General features: G+C 42.9%; 1 protein-coding gene across 1 annotated transcript in view; it reads right to left on the bottom strand.

The window, feature by feature from the left end:
- Window positions 1-783: 783 nt before the first annotated feature.
- Window positions 784-20819, bottom strand: part of LOC120025095 (low-density lipoprotein receptor-related protein 4-like) — a 99207-nt gene continuing 79171 nt past the window's right edge. The window contains exons 24-38 of the mRNA XM_038969528.1: window positions 19840-19926; window positions 19311-19482; window positions 18749-18911; window positions 18005-18230; window positions 17241-17544; window positions 15468-15686; window positions 15187-15321; window positions 14135-14243; window positions 13684-13828; window positions 9371-9484; window positions 8979-9090; window positions 8713-8777; window positions 6196-6283; window positions 5593-5734; window positions 784-2606 (exon numbers count right to left, since the gene is read on the bottom strand). Coding sequence (XP_038825456.1) covers window positions 2220-2606; window positions 5593-5734; window positions 6196-6283; window positions 8713-8777; window positions 8979-9090; window positions 9371-9484; window positions 13684-13828; window positions 14135-14243; window positions 15187-15321; window positions 15468-15686; window positions 17241-17544; window positions 18005-18230; window positions 18749-18911; window positions 19311-19482; window positions 19840-19926 — 2468 coding nt within the window. The 3' untranslated portion in view covers window positions 784-2219. The remainder of the gene's footprint in view (window positions 2607-5592; window positions 5735-6195; window positions 6284-8712; window positions 8778-8978; window positions 9091-9370; window positions 9485-13683; window positions 13829-14134; window positions 14244-15186; window positions 15322-15467; window positions 15687-17240; window positions 17545-18004; window positions 18231-18748; window positions 18912-19310; window positions 19483-19839; window positions 19927-20819) is intronic.

The following is a 20819-nucleotide window of genomic DNA, read 5'->3' as shown; positions in this document are numbered from 1 at the left end:
CAGTCCAAAGACTTCAATCTTGGTTTCATCAGACCAGAGAATCTTGTTTCTCATGGTCTAAGAGCCTTTAGGTGCCTTTTGGCAAATTCCAAGGGGGCTGTCATGTGCCTTTTACTGAGGAGTGACTTCCATCTGGCCACTCTACCATAACGCCCTGATTGGTGGAATACTGCAGAGATGGTTGTCCTTCTGGAAGGTTCTCCCATCTCCACAGAGAAACTCCGGAGGTCTGTCAGAGTGACCATCGTATTCTTGGTCACCTCCCTGACCAAGGCCCTTGCTCAGTTTGACTGGGCGGCCAGCTCTAGGAAGAGTCTTGGTGGTTCCAAACTTATACTATTTTAGAATGATGGAGGCTACTGTGTTCTTGGGAAGCTTCAATGCTGCAGAAATTTTGGCACCCTTCTTCAGATCTGTGCCTCGACACAATCCTGTCTTTGAGCTCTACGGACAATTCTTCCGACCTCATGGCTTGGTTTTTTACTCTGACATGTACTGTCCACTGTGGGACCTTATATAGACAGGTGTGTGCCTTTCTAAATCATGTCCAATCAATTGAATTTACCACAGGTGGACTCCAATCAAGTTGTAGAAACATCTCAAGGATGATTAATGGAAACAGGATGCACCTGAGCTCAATTTCGAGTCTCATTGCAAAGGGTCTAAATACTTATGTAAATAAGGTATCTGTTTTTTATGTTTTATAAATGTGAAAAAAATTCTAAAAACCTGTTTTCACTTTTTCATTATGGGGTATTGTGTGTAGATCGATGAGGAAAAAAACCTATTTAATCCATTTCAGAATAAGGCTGTAATGTAGCAAAATGTGGAAAAGGTCAAGGAGTCTGAATACTTTCAGAATGCACTGTATTGTGTGCAATACTTCAGAAGCCAACCTTGTCAAATGACATAATACACTGAAGCCTATTCTATAGTCTAGACTAGAACAGTGGGCACTACGTGCATAGTGCTTTACAGGTTCAGAGATGACAGAGGTCTGCTTTAATCAGAACAGCTTAAAGAATGCCACGCACATTTTACAACCTCCAAGAAATATAAAACTGAGGAAAGAAAAAAATGAAAAGAATGTTTGGCACTTATACTTCATCAAGACTGCTATTCCCAGAGGACCAGATATGGTTTACTTGCAGTTTACTTTAGATTTCTTAAATGAATGGTTTTCAACAATTGCTAATGCAGTGTCCAGTAACAGTCTAAAGTACCAGTTTCCAGTATTAGTCTAGAGTACCCATTTCCAGTACAAATCTAGAGTACCAGTTTCCAGTACCAGTCTAGAGTTCCAGTTAAGAGAGACCAGATAGATAAGTCCATGGTTGGTTTAAGAAGAGAAGGTATACAATGTGAAACATATGTCTGAAACATTGCTGTTGTCTCCCATAGATAACTCTCCGTCTGTCCGTCCTTTACGTGGCACATATCCCATAAAATGTTCTTCTAGTGTAGATGTAGACGTAGCTCCACCCTTTGGCACTGTCATAAATATAGAGGTTTGAATGACTGGGTCATACTGTAATACAGTTCTACACAACACTCTCACCATTCTCTAAAATCAGCAAAAACCAAGTCAAAGAACAAAAAGTTCATAAATAGAGTTCATAAGGACATGGTATATGACGAGTTGCAATATAGAGAGAGAGCAGTTTGTTACATAGTTTCCTGCGGGAGTATATTGTTTTTAGCTTTGTCAAAAAATGCAATGTCATACACAACCAAGCGGCCCTCACCTTGAAGGGTTGCATTCTTTAAAAAGGCTCCAGAAGTCATTTAATTCTCTCTTTGTCATTTCCTTTCTCAAAGTGTATTTTATTTTCTTCCAGCATGCTTGTAAATTGTAATTCAGTCTGTTGCCTGAAGAGGGTAGCAGTGAGTCAGTCTGTGGTTGTGAGAGGGTAGTGGTAAGAGTGCGGATGTGTGTGTGTAGGACAAAGTCCACCGGGCCGAGGAGATGCCAGGTTTGTATGCATGCATAAATGTGTGTGTGTAGCATGAAGTATGTATGTGGCTGTAGTGTTTGTATGTACCACCTATCTGTGTGAGTGTCAGATAGTGTATGACTCGCTGTGGCCTGAAGCGCAAGTACAAACCATGTACTCGTTTACTGTATGTGTATATTGTATTCAGGTGTGTGTGTGTGTGTGTGTGTGTGTGTGTGTGTGTGTGTGTGTGTATAAGGATGTGTAGTTGAAGGGTCGGGAGGACTAAGGGGGAAGAGTAGGAGTTGGGAGGCAGTGAAGCAAGAGCCCTCCCTTACACCTCGCTCTCGGTGGAGAGTTTGCGCGCGGGGGTCCAGCCGGTGTCAGGCTGTGTTGGGGGTGGCATTGGGGTGTGATGATGGCGGGGGTCAGCGTGTTTATGGACGAGCACTCCGACCTCTCCTCTTGGAGCAACTGCTCTGTCTCGCCGTCGTCCAGCGAGGCGCTGCTGGCCTGCAGGGACACAGTGTCCGTGCGCATGCACGTGTGCAGACCACCCCGCGACGGCTTCAGCTGCTTCAGGTCCTCCCAGTACAGCTCCTCGTTGGAGAGGAGACACACGCCCTCCACGATCCGGATCTTCTCCTTGGTGTAGCCGCTGTCCCAGTCCCCCTGAGGAAGTAGGAAGGAGGAAGAAGACACAGTAGAAGGTTTAGCTGTGTAAGCCTAGCGCACGACGTAGACATCACCCACAACCACAGATCTAGGGTCAGATGATCATATCCCCAAAAGCATCTGAGGGGACGAAGAATATCTGACCCTGCATAAGTAGTTAGTGGAAAACTAAGCCTGTGTCAATGGTTAGACAGCAGCCATTTTGGAATAATTAAATCAGAAAACAACTACAAATACTCCAGAGCAGGATGTTGTTATAAATGTCTACCCATGCACAATAGTAGTTTGTTTTTCAGTGAGATGTCCTCTGGTCTTTCAGTTAGTTTTGTTATTAGTGCCCATGTGTTGAGTGGGCAAACTATGGAATCTCAAACATGTCATTTCTTTACTGCATTTGTGGAAAAAAAAACGTATTCGATTTTTGTGACAGGATGGTAAACAATATACTGAAACTGCTCCAGGTAATCAAAAGGTTAGAGTTGGGCTCAGGATTACATCTGATAGCAGTGCATTCCCGCAAAATAAGACTGTGTAAAATGACAGATACACCATACATAAAGTGAAAGGGTTTGTCAAACAAAGAACAGACTTTTCAAACCCTCATTATTTGATAGTATTAGGTCCATCCACAGCCATAGATAGAGATCAAGTGCATTCAGAAAGTATTCACACCCCTCAACTTTTTCCACATATTGTGCCAGGGTCTGTAGTGACGCCTCTAGCACCAAGATGCAGTGCCTTAGACCACTGCGCCACTCGGGAGCCCCAAAACAATTTGCACAATTATTTTTTTTATTCTTCAAGCTCTGTCAAGTTGGTTGCTGATCATTCCTAGATAGCCATTTTCAAGTCTTGCCATAGATTCTCAAGCCAATTTAAGTCAAAACTGTAACTAGGCCACTCAAGAACATTCAATGGCGTCTTGGTAAGCAACTTCAGTGTAAATCTGGCCTTGTGTTTTAGGTTATTGTCCTGCTGAACGGTGAATGTGTCCCAGTGTCTGTTGGAAAGCAGACTGAACCAGGTTTTCCTCTAGGATTTTGCCTGAGCTTAGCTCTATTCCGTTTCTTTATATCCTAAAAAAACTCCCTTGCCGATGACAAGCATATCCATAACATGATGCAGCCACAACCATGCTTGAAAATATGAAGAGTGGTACTCAGTGATGTGTTGTGTAAGATTTGCCCCAAACATAACAATTTGTATTTAGGACATGAAGTTAATTTCTTAGCCAAACTTTTTGCAGTATTACTTTAGTACCTTGTTGCAAACAGGATGCATTTTTTGAATATTTTTATTCTGTACAGGCTTTCTTTTCAATCTCTCATTTAGGTTAGTTTTGTGGAGTAACTATAATGTTGTTGATCCATCCCCTGTTTTCTCCAATCACAGCCATTAAACTATGTAACTGTTTTAAAGTCATAGTGAAATCCCTGAGCGGGTTTCCTTCCCTCCGGCAACTGAGTTAGGAAGGACGCCTGTATCTTTGTAGTGAGTGGGTGTATTCATACACCATCCAATGTGTAATTAATAACTTTACCATTCTCAAAGGGATAATTAGTATCTGCTTCTTTCTATTTTTTAATCTACCAATAGGTTCCTTTCTTTGCGAACCATTTGAAAACTTCCCTGATCTTTGTGGTTGAATCTGTGTTTTACATTCACTGTTCGACTGAGGGACCCTACAGATAATTAATTGTATGTGTGGGGTACAGAGATGAGGTAGTCATTACACAATTAAGTTAAACACTATCAATGCACACAGAGTGAGTCCATGGAACTTATTACATGAATTAAGTACATTTTTAGGCTTGCCAAAAACAAAGTAGATAAATACTTATTGACTCAAGGCACTTCAGCTTTTCATTTGAAATTAATTTGTAAAAATGTAGAAAAACATAATTCCACTGACATTATGGGGTATTGTGTGTGTCACTGGCCTGCACAATCTCAATTTAATAAACTTTCAATTCAGGCTGTAACACAACACGTGGGAAAAAGTCAAGGGGTATGAACACTTTCTGAAGGCACTGTATGTCTCTACATTTGTTAAATCATTAGTTAAGTCAGTCATCAGAAAGAGTCAGTTGTCATGTATGACCAAGCAGAGGAACAACAGCAGACACATGAGAGAGAGCATGTGGGTGGGGACGAGAGTCAGATACAAAAGGAGTGAGAGAGATACAGGAGGAGTGAAAGAGAGAGCGATAGGTTGATTGATTGGAGGGATTCCCCATGCAGTGTGTGACTACCTCTCCGCAGGACAAAACAGGTCAAAAGAATAAAGGAGAGAGGCTGTTGTAAGGATGAGAGAGCTGCAGTGAAGGAGAAGGGGGAAGAGAAAAAAGGAGAGATGAGTGGACGGGTCAGTCACAACTTGTGCCTCTTCATTGTTTGGCTATAATAAAACTACTGTAAAGCAATCTATCTACAGCATAAGAGATAGAGGCAAACATTGAAAACTGGTATTCGTCTCAATGGTTACTTCCAGCCATACTATTTGAACATTTGAAACCCGTCAGTCATAATAGGCATAAAGAAACCCAATGGATTCACATCAAATGTATCCATTCCTCTATTAAACATTAGTTACTTAATTTCATCAAAGTCTGAGGTGAGAGATAAGGCCCAGATTCAGTAAGCATTTGCACCAGTGCAAATGTTACACGCTATTATATGAGAATAACATACACTACAGGTCAAAAGTTTTAGAACACCTACTCATTCAAGGGTTTTTCTTTATTTCTACTATTTTCTACATTGTAGAATAATAGTGAAGACATCAAAAACTATGAAATAACACATATGGAATCATGTAGTAACCAAAAAAGTGTTAAACAAATCAAAATATATTTTATATTTGAGATTCTTCAAATAACCACCCTTTGCCTCGATGACAACTGCAAATGCTGCACGTGAAAAAATGCTTAGCTAGTATTTCAAGAAAATGACGAGAGTGTTCTAAATAGGCCTGAATATTTACCTCTTTCTTATATCGTAGCTGGTTGTAAATGGGCGGCTTTTGAGAGGTCTCGATCTTGACCTCTTGCGTTGACGTCCTGTATGAGGGGTTACTGTAGGTCAGGTTGCTCATCCCGGGGTCAGCAAACTTTGACATTTTGTGTCTGAGGATAGAAAGATGGGAAAACACATTGTACACACTGGTGTACACACACTGGTTAAATCTGTCCATTGGGTGGCTATCTAGGTTAGCTCCCGCGACAGACAAATGTCACAGGTCTAATGTAGCTTCCTTTGTGTGTTCTTCATCTGCACTGATATGAAACGATAAGTTACCTGACTTTTGGTGCTCAATTTGTTTTAACCTAATTACTTACTTCAGATCTGGACAGATAAAGGGATGGAGAATAGACATAGACATATTTATTTTATTACTAGCAGTGACTTTGTTGATGACTTTGAGGAACATTTTACTTACTATGACTGATGTGGTTGTCTAACCTAGCTACTTTAAGATGAATGTACTAACTTGTAAATCGCTCGAGATTAGAGCGTCTGCTAAATGACAAAAATGTACATGTCAAATGAGCGGAATATTGAGTATTTAGAGAGGACTTGGTCTTACCGGTAAATAATGAAGGCAGTGATGATTATCAGGATGGCAAGAATGGTTAATGCTCCTCCAATCACATAGCTGATATGAAGCCCCTCCCCTGTGAAAGATGCGTTGTAGATGAACAGTGGAGAACACTGCTATGACATCTAAACAATTAGATATAGCCTATAAATTCAACACTGTACATTTGAAAGTGAATCATTTATTGTGACTCACCACCTGGATTCGGTCTTATGTATCAACATTTGAATTTCTGTTTTTTACATGGGATAAAAGTAGAGAATAAGAGCTACAAAATGGTATATCATACACCGCCTTTGAGGAAACAATGGAAAAAGTAATTCTGCTTTGAAAGTTGATCAACTTGTAAACTCACTTTTGAGAAAACCGTCTTTAAATGTTTTGGTACTACTATTGGACAGCCCTTCTTAGTCTACACCCATTCAGCATTGTTCACACCCTCTTAAGCCTTAACCCCACCCATCTCTTTAAGGGTTGATCCGTGCATTCTGTACTAACTTGCCAGCTACATCCAGACATCTAAGAGAGAGAGGGAACAGCTCACTGAACATTACTCGCATTAGCAGAGCTGGTTAGGCTGTTATGTTATCAAGAGCGTTGGTGACTGCAACTGTGCTGTCAGATTGTCCGTTCATAAATTCAGAGCGTTTCGCGTTCAGAGCGCACACAGGACGCTCTGGCCAATAAGTAGGGTTGTTACGAAAGCTCTGACTTCACAACGAGAGTCAATCACCCAACATGGCTAACATTGGCTAGTTACTTCCAGACACATAATGAGAGAACACCCCACTCTGACCATTTTACTCACTCTAGCAGAGCTGATTAGGCAGTTTTCATGTTATCCAGAGCGTTGGTGACTGTAACTGTGCTGCTGGCAACAATTAAATTACGCTTTGTTGCCGAATTTACTGACACCGGACATATTCAACGGGTGATGAGAGTTCAAAAATTCATCAGTTATTCTGCGCTCTGGCACACTATGATGAGAATCTTTTGTTAAGAAATGTAGCTAGTGAGCCAGCCAGCTAACGTTAGCTAGCTAGCTAACTGTACGCTAACTTGAAATAAAAATACTTTGTCAAAATTAGAGTGGAGTCTTTTGTTAAGACATTTAGCTAGATAGCTAAACAATGGACCATAATCACAACTCACAACATTACTACCCTGCAGGTAGCTAACCAACCAGGTTCTATGGCTATAACTAGTCAAGTAAATGTGTCTGAGATACGAAGAATAAGATCATACACATACCATTAGCTAGCGACCCAGCCAGCTAACGCTAGCTAGCTAACAGTACACTTGAAATGAAACCACTTTCTGTCAATTTGAAACGTGTAATATCTGAAAATGTAGCTAGCTAGACTATCTTACCCATGGTCTGAAATTGGAGTAGATAGCCAGAGCGAATTTTCCATCTAGTACGTCTATTAACAGTTGCAGTGACATTATTGAAATGGATAACCTTACTTGCATGGAGTCTTTTGTTAAGACATCTAGCTAGCTAGCTAAACAATGGACCATAATCACAACTCATGACGTCACTACCCTGCATGAATCTGCAGGTAGCTAACCAACCAGGTTCTATGGCTATAACTAGTCAATCAAATGTGTCTGAGATACGAAGAATAAGATCATACACAATGTTAGCTAGCGACCCAGCCAGCTAACATTAGCTAGCTACGCAGCCAGCTAACGTTAGTTATCTAACAGTACACTTGAAATGAAACCCCTTTCTGTCAAAATTAGAAACGTGTAATATCTGAAAATGTAGCTAGCTAGACTATCTTACCAGTATACATCATGGTTGGACGTGTCTCCTGTCTGATGCCATGCATGGTTGCCCTTAGTTTGACGATGTAATTCAGACTGGTGTTTTCCCCATCTCCTTAGCTATCATACTCAAATTCCACTAATTTAAAAACTCAGTCCTCCAGAAAGTGGAGAGCATACACATAACGTTAGCTAGCTAACAGTACACTTTAACTTGACATTAGGTTTATGCAGTTTTCCTACGCAATACATTTAAAAAAGGTCGCGTTTGACACGATTACCTAGAGTTACTGACCAGCTCCAATAGACAGACGCGTGCTATGTGGCAGACCAATCCGAACTCATCTTTCGGCATGTCCAGCCCACTCATTATCTCAGCCAATCATGGCTAGCTGGAAGATTGCTCACTTTTTCTGTGGCTTAACCATCTAGGCTCGTAATTTGACCATTTTATTCGTATTAACAGATGGCATACAAGTTTGATATTAAGGCACATTAAAGTTCACATGTTCGAGAAGGCATTTCTGCCAAAAAATGCATTTTGATTAAAAAATATATGTTTACGTTCAAACAGCTCTCCTGTGAAGTCATGACTTGTGACATAGTTTCCTGAATCGGGTCACATTTATGATGATGATGATAGTAATGATGATGCAAAGTGTGATTAAGATGCTACTGAGGGTAATAATCATGATAATGATGATGAATTTGATGATGAAGCTGACTTTATCTTACCGTGAGGAGCTGTCACCACGTTGCTCTGTAAGCAGCCCTCCACACTCAGGCTCTTGTCTGTGCAGCTACGAAACGGGATGCGAAAAAAATAACATTAACCATCAAACTGAGCATTTACTTTCTCACAAACTGAAGACGTAAAAGTAAAGCATTGTGATACAAGGTATTTAGTCAATATTCATATCCGACAGCCCTCATTATGTATCAGTAGGATCCCTTCAAGTCATGGTCGATGAGGTAAAACGTCTGGCTTGTAGTTGACATACTTGATCAGTGGGGGTCCTTGTTGAGGCGTGTCTGTGGGGGCTTTGGGGACCTTGTTGGGGGCTGCGGTGCTGGTTGTCTCTATGTCTGGTGAGGTGGGCACATAACCTGAGACTAAACATAGGAACAATGATTAGTGTTTTAAAGATACATAAACAGATCACACACAAAGCTGGAATGTTGTTTATCAAAATAAGTTGTTACTCACAGGCATGCAAGTGCACGCACAGACAGACAGACAGACAGACAGACAGAGACAGACAGAGACAGACAGAGACAGACAGAGACAGACAGAGACAGACAGACAGACAGACAGACAGACAGACAGACAGACAGACAGACAGACAGACAGACAGACAGACACACACACACACACACACACACAAAAACTCACTGGTGGAGCAGGGCCTGCTGTCTGGTTCATCAGGGCAGGCACACACAAAGCTGTTTGTCTTAGCGAAGCAGAGATGAGTACATCCTCCATTATTCACCCCACAGTGGTTAGTGCCTGCAGGGAAGAGAAAAGGCTTACTTTAACCTGTTAAACTCTGCCGCCCTTTGGTGGCATTTTCACAATGGCACATATCTAATCAAATTGTATTGGTCACATACACATATTTAGCAGATGTTATTGCTGGTGTAGGGAAATGCTTGTGTTCCTAGCTCCAACAGTGCAGTAGTATCTAACAATTCACAACAATACACAAATCTAAAAGTAAACGAATTAACTAAGAAATATCTAAATATTAGGACGAGCAATGTCGGAGTGGCATTGACTAAATACAGCAGAATAGAATACAGTATATGCATCTGAGATGAGTAAAGCAGTATGGAAACATTATTATAAATAGACCTTGGGTACTTCTTGTTTGAGTTTCTGCCTATAGGAAGGGAGGAGCAAAATGGAGTCGTGATCTGATTTTCTGATGGTAGGGCGGGGGAGGGCCTTATAAGCATCTCAAAAAGGCGAGTAGCAGTGGTCTAGTGTTTTTCCTAAGCGACTACAGTCTACAGTCAATGTGCTGATAGAACTTCGGTTGCGTTTTCCTCAAATGTCCTTTGTTAAAATCCCCAGCTACAATAAATGCGGCCTCAGGATATGTGGTTTCCAGTTTGCATAATGTCCAGTGTAGTTCCTTGAGGGCCGTTGTGGTTTTGGCTTGAGGGGGAATATACACGGCTGTGAAGATACCATATATTTTATGTTTCATGAAAGACATTTAGATTTCAGCCAATACATGCTTAGTACTATTACAAATAGTCAGCAACAATGTCACTATTACAGAGCCAGAGCAACAGCAGGCAAAGGGAAGTAGAATTGTCAGTACATTTTAGGAGAAGAATAGTTTTGAAAGTCTAGGTTTGAAATAAAATATACCACTAATTACTCTTCCAAAAGGATAAAAAAAACCAAGTCCAATCTTTTACCTAATGGTGGCACTACAAACATGCATAAATTCCCATAGGAACACAGCCATCTGAAAACAGCAGGGTTTGTGCAATGGCTCCATTTTTCGACGTACAGGAATAATATACATATGAGAAGAAAACTGACGTTGCTACCTTTCCACTAATATAATTCGATTTCCTGTCTGATTCCCAGTTCGTCCGCTAAATAGCAGCTGAACATCACATGAGGTCTCTTGGCCACTTGAAACCAGATGCGTCCGGTTGGGCAATGAGCTCAGTATCAAAACTGAACAGATTTTGACACCTGACATCTTAAAATGACCCTAGCGATTGGGGCTTTCAAGTTATTGTTTTTAAATAACCCACAGACAGGCGAGGAAACGTCCAAATGATTTTCCCATCCAATTTCCTCACAGTAAACAAGTCAGATACAGCAATGGTACATAATGGAGGATACATGCAAGGTAATAAATTATGAAAGAAATGCATTGCATTATGATCACCATTATGAACATTTTAGTCATTTAGCAGATGCTCTTATCCAGATTTAGCAGACACTCTTATCCAGAGCGACTTACATTGAGTGCATTCATCTTAAGACCGCTATGTGGAGTGTTGAGGGGGGCATGCTTAGGACATTTCCATCAGTAAGATTTGAGGTTGATAAAAAAAAATACAATTGCTTTTGATTGGTATGTAATTTTGTATTTTTGGACCGTAATTAAAGGGATGGAAATCCCTTAAGCTGAAAGGCCATTTTTTTGCAGGTATACATGCAAGGTTTACTCAACAGATGAAGAAGAGTTTGTAGAGGTTCACAATACAATGTTGAACACTTTTACTGTTGTTGAGTATTTTTATTTTATTTTTTAAATCTCAGCTCTAAACAAGGCATGTACAGTGGCTTGCGAAAGTATTCACCCCCCTTCACATTTTTCCTATTTTGTTGCCTTACAACCTGGAAATAAAATAGATTTTTGGGGGGTTTGTATCATTTGATTTACACAAAACGCCCACCACTTTGAAAATAACAAATATTTTTTCTTGTGAAACAAACAAGAAATAAGACAAAAAAACTGAAAACTTGAGCGTGCATAACTATTCACCCCCCCAAAGCCAATACTTTGTAGAGCCACCTTTTGCAGTAATTACAGCTGCAAGTCTCTTGGGGTATGTCGCAATAAGCTTGGCAGATCTAGCCACTGGGATTTATGCCCATTATTCAAGGCAAAACTGCTACAGCTCCTTCAAGTTGGATGGGTTCCGCTGGTGTACAGCAATCTTTAAGTCATACCACAGATTCTCAATTGAATTGAGGTCTGGGCTTTGACTAGGCCATTCCAAGACATTTAAATGTTTCCCCTTAAACCACTCGAGTGTTGCTTTAGCAGTATGCTTAGGGTCATTGTCCTGCTGCAAGGTGAACCTCCGTCCCAGTCTCAAATCTCTGAAAGACTGAAACAGGTTTCGCTCAAGAATTTCCCTGTATTTAGCGCCATCCATCATTCCTTCAATTCTGACCAGTTTCCCAGTCCCTGCAGATGAAAAACTTCCCCACAGCATGATGCTGCCACCACCATGCTTCACTATGTGTTCTTGGGGTGATGAGAGGTGTTGGGTTTGCGCCAGACAAAGCATTTTCCTTGATGTCCAAAAAGCCACATTTTTGTCTCATCTGACCAGAGTACGTTCTTTCATATGTTTGGGGAGTCTCCCACATGCCTTTTGGCAAACACCAAATGTGTTTGCTTATTTTTGTCTTTAAGCAATGGCTTTTTTTCTGGCCACTCTTCCGTAAAGTCCAGCTCTGTGGAGTGTACGGCTTAGTGGTCCAATGGACAGATACTCCTATCTCTGCTGTGGAGCTTTGCAGCTCCTTCAGGGTTATCTTTGGTCTCTTTGTTGCCTCTCTGATTAATGCCCTCCTTGCCTGGTCCGTGAGTTTTGGTGGGCGGCCCTCTCTTGGCAGGTTTGTTGTAGTGCCATATTCTTTCAATTTTTTAAATAATGTATTTAATGGTGCTCCGTGTGATGTTCAAAGTTTCAGATATTTTTTTTACAACCCAACCCTGATCTGTACTTCTCCACAACTTTGTCCTTGACCTGTTTGGAGAGCTCCTTGGTCTTCATGGTGCCGTTTGCTTGGTGGTGCTGCTTGCTTAGTGGTGTTGCAGACTCTGGGGCCTTTCAGAACAGGTATATACTGAGATCATGTGACATATCATGTGACACTTAGATTGCACACAGGTGGACTTTAACTAATTATGTGACTTCTGAAGGTAATGGGTTGCACCAGATCTTATTTAGGGGCTTCATAGCAAAGGGGGGGAATACATATGCACGCACCACTTTTCCGTTTTTTTTGTTTGAAAGTAGTAACTTTATTACTTTCACTTCACCATTTGACTATTTTGTGTATGTCCATTACATGAAATCCAAATAAAAATCCATTTCAATTACAGGTTGTAATTACAGGAAAAACGCCAAGGGGATGAATAATTTTGCAAGGCACTGTATTACATAACATACACTTCCTTGAATGTAACCAACAGTATAAGGTGAAAGCTTAAATACGCTGCTGCTACTCTCTGTTTATCATATATGCATAGTCACTATAACTATACACTCATGTACATACTACCTCAATTGGGCCGACCAACCACTGACCCCGCACATTGGCTAACCGAGCTATCTGCATTGTCTCCCACCCACCACCCGCCAACCCCTCTTTTACACTACTGCTACTCTCTGTTTATCATATATGCATAGTCACTTTAACCATATCTACATGTACATACTACCTCAATCAGCTTGACTAACCGGTGTCTGTATGTAGCCTCGCTACTTTTATAGCCTCGCTACTGTATATAGCCTATCTTTTTTACTGTTGTTTTTATTTCTTTACCTACCTATTGTTCAGCTAATACCTTTTTTGCACTGTTGGTTAGAGCCTGTAAGTAAGCATTTCACTGTAAGGTCTACCTGTTGTATTCGGCGCATGTGACAAATAAACTTTGATTTGATTTGAGAGGGAAAAAATGTAACTCCCAGAAATGCCTCAGTCACTGTGGCGACACCACAATGGTGTTTGAATCTAATCGAGGATCAGATTACCCTCAATGCTAATCTTCGCCATAAGAAGATGAACAAATACTTGTACCGGTATCAGTAGTTAGGGGCAACTTACCACTCGCTCAAGGGCAAAGTTTCCCCAAACCTAACCTTAACCATAAGTCGGGAAAATGCTAAAATGACTTAAGATCAGCGTCTAGGGGCAACTTCACCCTGCTCCCTTACCGCTCTGCCTCTGTGGTGAGACTACGATGATGTCCATGAGGCCCTCCACGTTGGCCAGCACGGTCTCCTTGCTGCGGCCAGTGTGTTTGTCCACGCGCTGGATGGACTTAGTCTGCCAGTCCGTCCAGTAGATCCAACGGTCTTGCTGCGAGAGTCGGGAGAAAGGGGTTAGAGGGGAGGACACCGGCTTCAACTGGGGGAACAAGGTAGAGAAAAAGAGAGGAGAAAGAAACACAGACAAGGAGGAAGAGAAGAGGGGGAGGAAGAAAATGAAGGTCAGAGATGAAGGGAAGTAGAATGGTTCAGTTTTATGGTTCAGTATGAGTGGAGGAGGAGGGAGAGCAAGTGAGGCAGTGAACAAACGAGTGAGTGGAGGAGGAATGAGAGCAAGTGAGTTGATGTGGTAGCCAGGGGGAAGGGTCAAGTGGTTGATTGACAGCTCGGGGGGTACCTGTGTGAGGGCGAAGGGGTGGGACACAGGGCTGATGAGGATTTGACGGAGCTTTCCGTTTAGGTCGGAACTCTCAATGCGGTCCAAGTGAGCATCCACCCAGAAGATCCTACACACACACACACACGGAGGAGTCAAACACACACATTCATAGTTCATATACATACTAGGCAAAAATACTTTACAGAGATATTAGACTGAGATGAGAGGGATTTAACAGGAATTGACATCAAAGCTATCCTATCAAGAGGCCAGAAAACTCCTGTACTGTACTTTGATTTACTACACAAAACAGAATGTTCTGCAGAAAATAATTAGATTTTCTCGGCTGAGATCTGCTTTGTATGCTGTTAGGCCCTAATATTTTCAATCTTTCTCTCCCTCTTTTCCTGTCTCTGACTGTCACACTCTCCGTCCCGCTCCCTCTGTGGGTTGCCATTTATTGGGATGAGTCTTGTCCTGGAGGCAGAACTGAGCAATTTTTGCTAGATGGGCCAGCTACAAAGTCAAAATTGGCTATATTGTAAAAATTCATGAAAACAAAACTTAGCTTTTTGGTCTTAATTTAGAGTTAAGGGTTAGGCATTAGGGTTAGCAGTGTGGTTAAGGCAGATTATATGACTTTGTGGCTGTGCCAGCTAGTGACCACTCTGGAAGGCTGCCCCCAGAACAAGATTTATTACCAAAAACTATACCTGTGCTGCCTTTCTCCCTACCATTCCCTCTCTCTCCTGTATCTTTGTCTGCCATTACCTTATTCCTTCCCTCTCTCTCTTCCTACCTACCACTCCTTCTCTCTCCTGTATCTCTGTCTCTCATTCCCTCTCTCTCTCCCTACCTACCACTCCCTCTCATCTCCGTCTGTCATTCCCTTATTCCCTCCCTCTCTCCCTACCAATCCCTCCTGTATATCCGTCTGTCATTCCCTTATTCCCGCCCTCCCTCCCTACCACTGCCGCTCTCTTCTTTATCTCTCTCTGTCATTCCCTTATTCCCTCCCTGTCACCATCCCCCTCCATTCCACTCTCTCCCTCCCACTCTCTCTTTCTAACCTGCGTGTGTCGTAATCCAGTGTGAGTCCGTTGGGCCAGCCCAGGTCTGTGTTAATCAGAACTTTACGGTCTGATCCATCTAGGTGTGCCCGCTCAATCTTAGCAATGTGACCCCAGTCTGTCCAGAACAGGTACCTAGAGAGACCAATGAAACAATGACAACACAGTTCCCACCCCCCCACACACACAAACACTCACAAAACCAATCTCTTCCACTACACCCTTCCACCCTCTTCCCTCAACCTTAACGCTTTCCCCCCCTCTATTCCTCCTCCTCTCACCCTTTGCTGGGAAACACAGCGATGGCCCTGGGTTCATCCAGGCTGTTGTTGACTAGTACTTTGCGGCTGGTCCCGTCCAGTCGTGCCACCTCGATGGTGTTGCGACCTGTGTCCGTCCAGTACATATTCCTGGTCACCCAGTCCACAGCTAGACCATCAGTGGTCTTCAGACCCTGGCTTATCACTGTCTCCATCCCTGTACCATCCAAGTTGGCCCGTCTGACCAGCACATGAGAAGTTAAATCGATCAATGAATCAATGAATCAACAAATCAATCAATTGTATCAATTATTACATTACATCTTATTGGTAGAGTGCATAACTATTGCTCGAATACATTAGCAAAGAGTTAAAACCCCAAATAGTAAGAAAAAGTGACAAGGAGGAATTCCTTGTGTTGGAATGCATGCATGCGTGTGTGTGAGTAAGAGTGTACTGTACATATTGTGTGTGTGTATACACTGAGTGTACAATCATTAGGAACACCTGGTCTTTACATGACATAGACTGACCAGGTGAATCCAATTGAAGGCTACGATCCCTTATTGATGTCACCTTTTAAATCCACTTCAATCAGTGTAGATGAAGGGGAGGAGAAAGGTTAAAGATGGATTTTTAAGCCTTGAGACAATTGCGACATTGATTGTGTATGTGTCATTCTGACGGTGAATTGGCAAGACAAAAGATTCAAGTGCATTTGAACAGGGTATGGTAGTAGGTGCCAGGCGCACCGGTTTGAGTGTGTCAAGAACTGCAACACTGCTGGGTTTTTCACACTCAACAGTTTCCTGTGTGTATCAAGAATAGCCCACCACCCAAAGGAAATCGAGCCAACTGCCGACCAGTGTTTGAAATCAGGTCATTGATAAAAGAGGACAAAGGAGGCAGACACAAATTGTGCAGAGCAACAGACAGACTACAGTTAGTCAACTGACAGTCCAGTACAACATTGGTCCCCAAAGACCCATCAAATGATGCACAACTCGTCGTACCTTGACACGAATGGGGTATGGCAGCTGGTGACCTTAGAGTTCCACTTCGCACTGCAAGAAACTGCAGTTGCAGTGCGCTAAGGAACGAAAACACTGGAAACTGGAGAATTGAAAAAAACATTGCCCTGGTTTGATGAATCCCGGTTCTTGCTATTTCACGCTGATGGGGGGACTAGGGTATGGAGAAAATCACATGAGTTCATGCAGCCATCATGCTGCGTGTCAACATTGCAGGCTGATGGTGGTGGTGTGATGGTGTGGGGTGTGTTTTCATGGCACACATTGGGTCCCTTGATAAAAGTGGAGCTACGTTTGAATGCCACAGGATATCTAAACATCATTGCCAAATAGGTGCATCCTTTCATGGCAGCTATGTATCCATCTGCAAATATATATTTCTTTTCAGCTGGATAATGCCCCCTAGTCACAAGGCTAGGATTGTCCAGGAATGGTTCCACAAACATGACAGTGAATTCCGCTTACTGCAGTGGCCTGCGCAGTCACAAGATCTCAATCCAACTGAGCATCTGTGAGATGAGATGGAACGATCTATTTGGTTTAGAGATCCACTACCAGCCAACTTGACACAACTGTGGGAAGTATTAGAGTTCAACATGGGCCAGCATCCCTGTGGAACATTTTGACACCTTGTAGAGTCCATGCCCCAACAAATTGAGGCTGTTCTGAGGGCAAAAGTAGGTGCAGCTCAATATTAGAAGGGCGTTTCTAATGTTTTGTACACTCAGTGTATATTGTGTGGGCGTGTCTTTTTTTAGCATGCCTGATAACATCAAGGCTGACATCGGTGTAGTACAGCTTCCCGTCCACGCTGTCGTAGTCCAGCGAGATGACGTTGTGCAGCTCGGGCACGGGCACATGCACGTCCGTGTGGTCATTTGTGTCCAGGGAGATGCGTCGCACGCTGACCCGGTTGGAGAAGAGCAGGTAGGTCTCGGGGGAGTCGTCACATGACCTGGCGTCCCCCTTGAGGAGGATGCCGGTGGGACAGGCACAGGAAGTACCGTTGGGGCGGGGCAGACACATGTGGCTACAGCCCCCGTTCCTTCTACCACACTTATTGAAACCTGGAGAGGGGGAGGAAGGAGCAAACCAAGTCAGACTTTTGTTGCAGGTACACAAATAGGGGTAGCAGCAGAATATTTACTGGTTTCAAGACATTCCCAATACATACAGCCAACTGATTCCATTGATAGTGACGTGAGAGAGGGAAGACGAACAATAAATAGAGAATACAGGGGACAAATGGAGGACAGCAAATGGGTAAGTGCCACTCAATTCCAAACACACCAACCAAACAACCTTACCAGATTTTTTGCAGTCGTGTGATTTTCTAAAATGAAATGATTACAAGTAAGGTCGCTCCCATATAGTTCTATGGTCACTCCCACTAAGACCAACTTTGAATGGTTGATGTACAAGGCTTTTATGGGACATCAGCCTGGGGACGAGGTTAAACCAAGGCAAACCCCTACCCACACCTTCCTCTTTGCTGTTCCGAGGCCAGTGTGCCATTGATACACTCACCCAGTGGCTTCTCTCTATCCACGGCCTGTATGTCCATGAGCCCGGGCAGGTTCCTGCATACAGTGATGGTGTTGGCGCCGGTGGTTTTGTCAGCCCGCTGGATGCTGCGGCTCTGCCAGTCGGTCCAGTAGATGTGTGGTCCTAGTATGGTCAGACCGTACGGGTGCTGGACTGGGGATACCAGGGTTCGGCGGTTCAGCCCGTTCAGGTCTGCCGCCTCGATGCGCTACGAGAGGGTAAAACTTTGTTAATTCACTGACTCAATAGGCCGGTTTCCCAGACACAGAATAAGCCTAGTCCTGGATAAAAAAAAAAATTCAATGAAGATTCTCCATTCTTCTTCTCCAATAGGAACACATACTTGTCATTTCAGTGGCAAAATGATTTTGCTATGGTGAGTCCTACTTTAAACATGACCCAGCTGTGTTAGAGCTGGGCTGGAACAAAAGCCTGCACACTCTGTAGCTCTCAGGATTGGTTGCATTATTTATTAAAATGTTATTTTACCAGTCAAGTCAGTTAAGAACAAATTCTTATTTACAATGATGGCCTACCCCGGCCAAACCCTAACCCAGACGGCGCTGGGCCAATTGTGCGCTGCCCTATGGGACTCCCAATCCCTACCAGTTGTGATACAGCCTGGAATCGAACCAGGGTGTGTAGTGACACCTGTAGCACTGAGATTCAGTGCCTTAGACCACTGCGCCACTCGGGAGCTTTAGATTTTCGGATAGGGAGACTGACCTCTGTGTGAGCGTCGGCCCACAGTAGTTGTGAGCCGGCACTGTCGATGGCCAGTCCGTTAGGCCAGCCTAGGTTGTTACTGATCAGAACCAAACGGTCCAAGCCATCCATCGCTGACCGCTCCAACTTAGCATGTTCCCCCCAGTCTGTCCAGTACATATACCTGGATGAGAGAGAGAGAGAGAGAGAGAGAGAGAGAGAGAGAGAGAGAGAGAGAGAGAGAGAGAGAGAGAGAGAGAGAGAGAGAGAGAGAGAGAGAGAGAGAAATGAATGTCACACAGGAAGTCGTTAGAAGACCGACAAAGGAGGGCTAACTATTGCCCAATCTAAATAGCTGGGCTGTAGTTCACGACGGGTAAACTTTTATTGCCCTGCAATAAAACATACAGGAACTAACTCTCTCACAGCAACTAACTAACAGTCTGCATATGGTTATTCAGTAAATTGATAGTAAAAATGCAATTTTAATTGAAAAACAAGTGCAAAATCAGCACCTGGAGCTAAACACACGGCTGTGCACAGTGAACCTTAATTGACTGACAGCCAAACTCTAACGCCTTACCCCATCTCGTGGTAGAGGGCAATGGCTCGTGGGCTGTCAAGGTTCTGCCAGATCAGAACCTTCCTCATGGAGCCGTCCAGGTTGGCCACCTCGATCCGGTTCGTTCCGGTGTCAGTCCAGTAGATCTTCCGACCCACCGCATCCACCGCCAGACCATCAGTGGTTATCAGACCTGGAGAACGAGAGAAAGAGAGAGGAAGACGGAAGGAAGGAAGTAAGGAAGGAAGGAAAACAAAGAAAGAAAGAAAGAAAAAGAAAGAGGAAGTGTGGAAGAAAGGAGCGAAGGAGATACAGTTAGGAGAAGAGAAAGGATGAGAGGAAGTGACAGAGAAAGGTGAGAAACGAAGGGTATGCAGAAGTATAGAAGTTGAAATATGTCAGTGCAACAGATCATTTGTTTTACAATATAGATTAATATTCCTCTGTAATACAGCAGAAAGACAAAATAGACACTAGCCTAGTACTATCTGTAATGTGATTCAGATATGTTTTGCTTTATGAAATAAATTTGATTGATTATTTCCCTCACCTGTAGCGATGATATCCTCCTGAGCCGTCCCATTGATGTTAGCTCTACTCACCTTCTTTAGTGTGCTGTCTGACCAGTACACTTTACCTGAAGGGGGCAGTAGACACACTCAGCAAGGTTTCAAAGACATCCTGTTAGTCACTGTTTAGTGTTAGTGAGTGCTAATGGAACAGCGTGTGCACATCAGTGAAACATTAAAAAGGTATCCTTTATAGATACAACTATACTAACTATATTCACGTCACCAAATAATTAATTAAAACACACAGTTTTGTAATGGTCTACAGTAGCCTCAACAGCACTCTCTGGGGTAGTACCATGGTGTAGCCAGAGGCCAGCTAGATTCCGTCCTTCTCTGGGTACCTTGACTTCAATACAAAATCTAGGAGGCTCATGGTTCTCACCCTCTTCCACAGACTTACACAGTAATTATGACAACTTTCGGAGAATGTCCACCAACCTATCAGAGCTCTTGCAGCACGAACTGACATGTTGTGATGTCATGGCTTTAGAAGCTTCTGATAGGCTAATTGACATAATTTGAGTCAATTGGAGGTGTACCTGTGGAGGTGGACCTGTGGATGTATTTCAAGGCCTACCTTCAAACTCAGTGCCTCTCTGCTTGAAATCATGGGAAAATCAAAAGAAATCAGCCAAGACCTCAGAAAAACAAATTGTAGACCTCCACAAGTCTGGTTCATCCTTGGGAGCAATTTCTAAATGCCTGAAGGTACCACATTCATCTGTACAAACAATTGTATGCAAGTATAAACACCATGGGATCACGCAGCCGTCATACTGCTCAGGAAGGAGACATGTTCTGTCTCCTAGAGATGAACGTACTTTGGTGCGAAAAGTGCAAATCAATCCCAGAACAACAGCAAAGGACCTTGTGAGATGCTGGAGGAAACAGGTACAAAAGTATCTATATCCACAGTAAAACGAGTCCTATATCGACATAACCTGAAAGGCCGCTCAGC

This window comes from Salvelinus namaycush, chromosome 30 (assembly GCF_016432855.1).
Source record: "Salvelinus namaycush isolate Seneca chromosome 30, SaNama_1.0, whole genome shotgun sequence".
NCBI lineage: Eukaryota > Metazoa > Chordata > Actinopteri > Salmoniformes > Salmonidae > Salvelinus > Salvelinus namaycush.
This window is presented reverse-complemented; position numbering and strand designations above follow the sequence as displayed.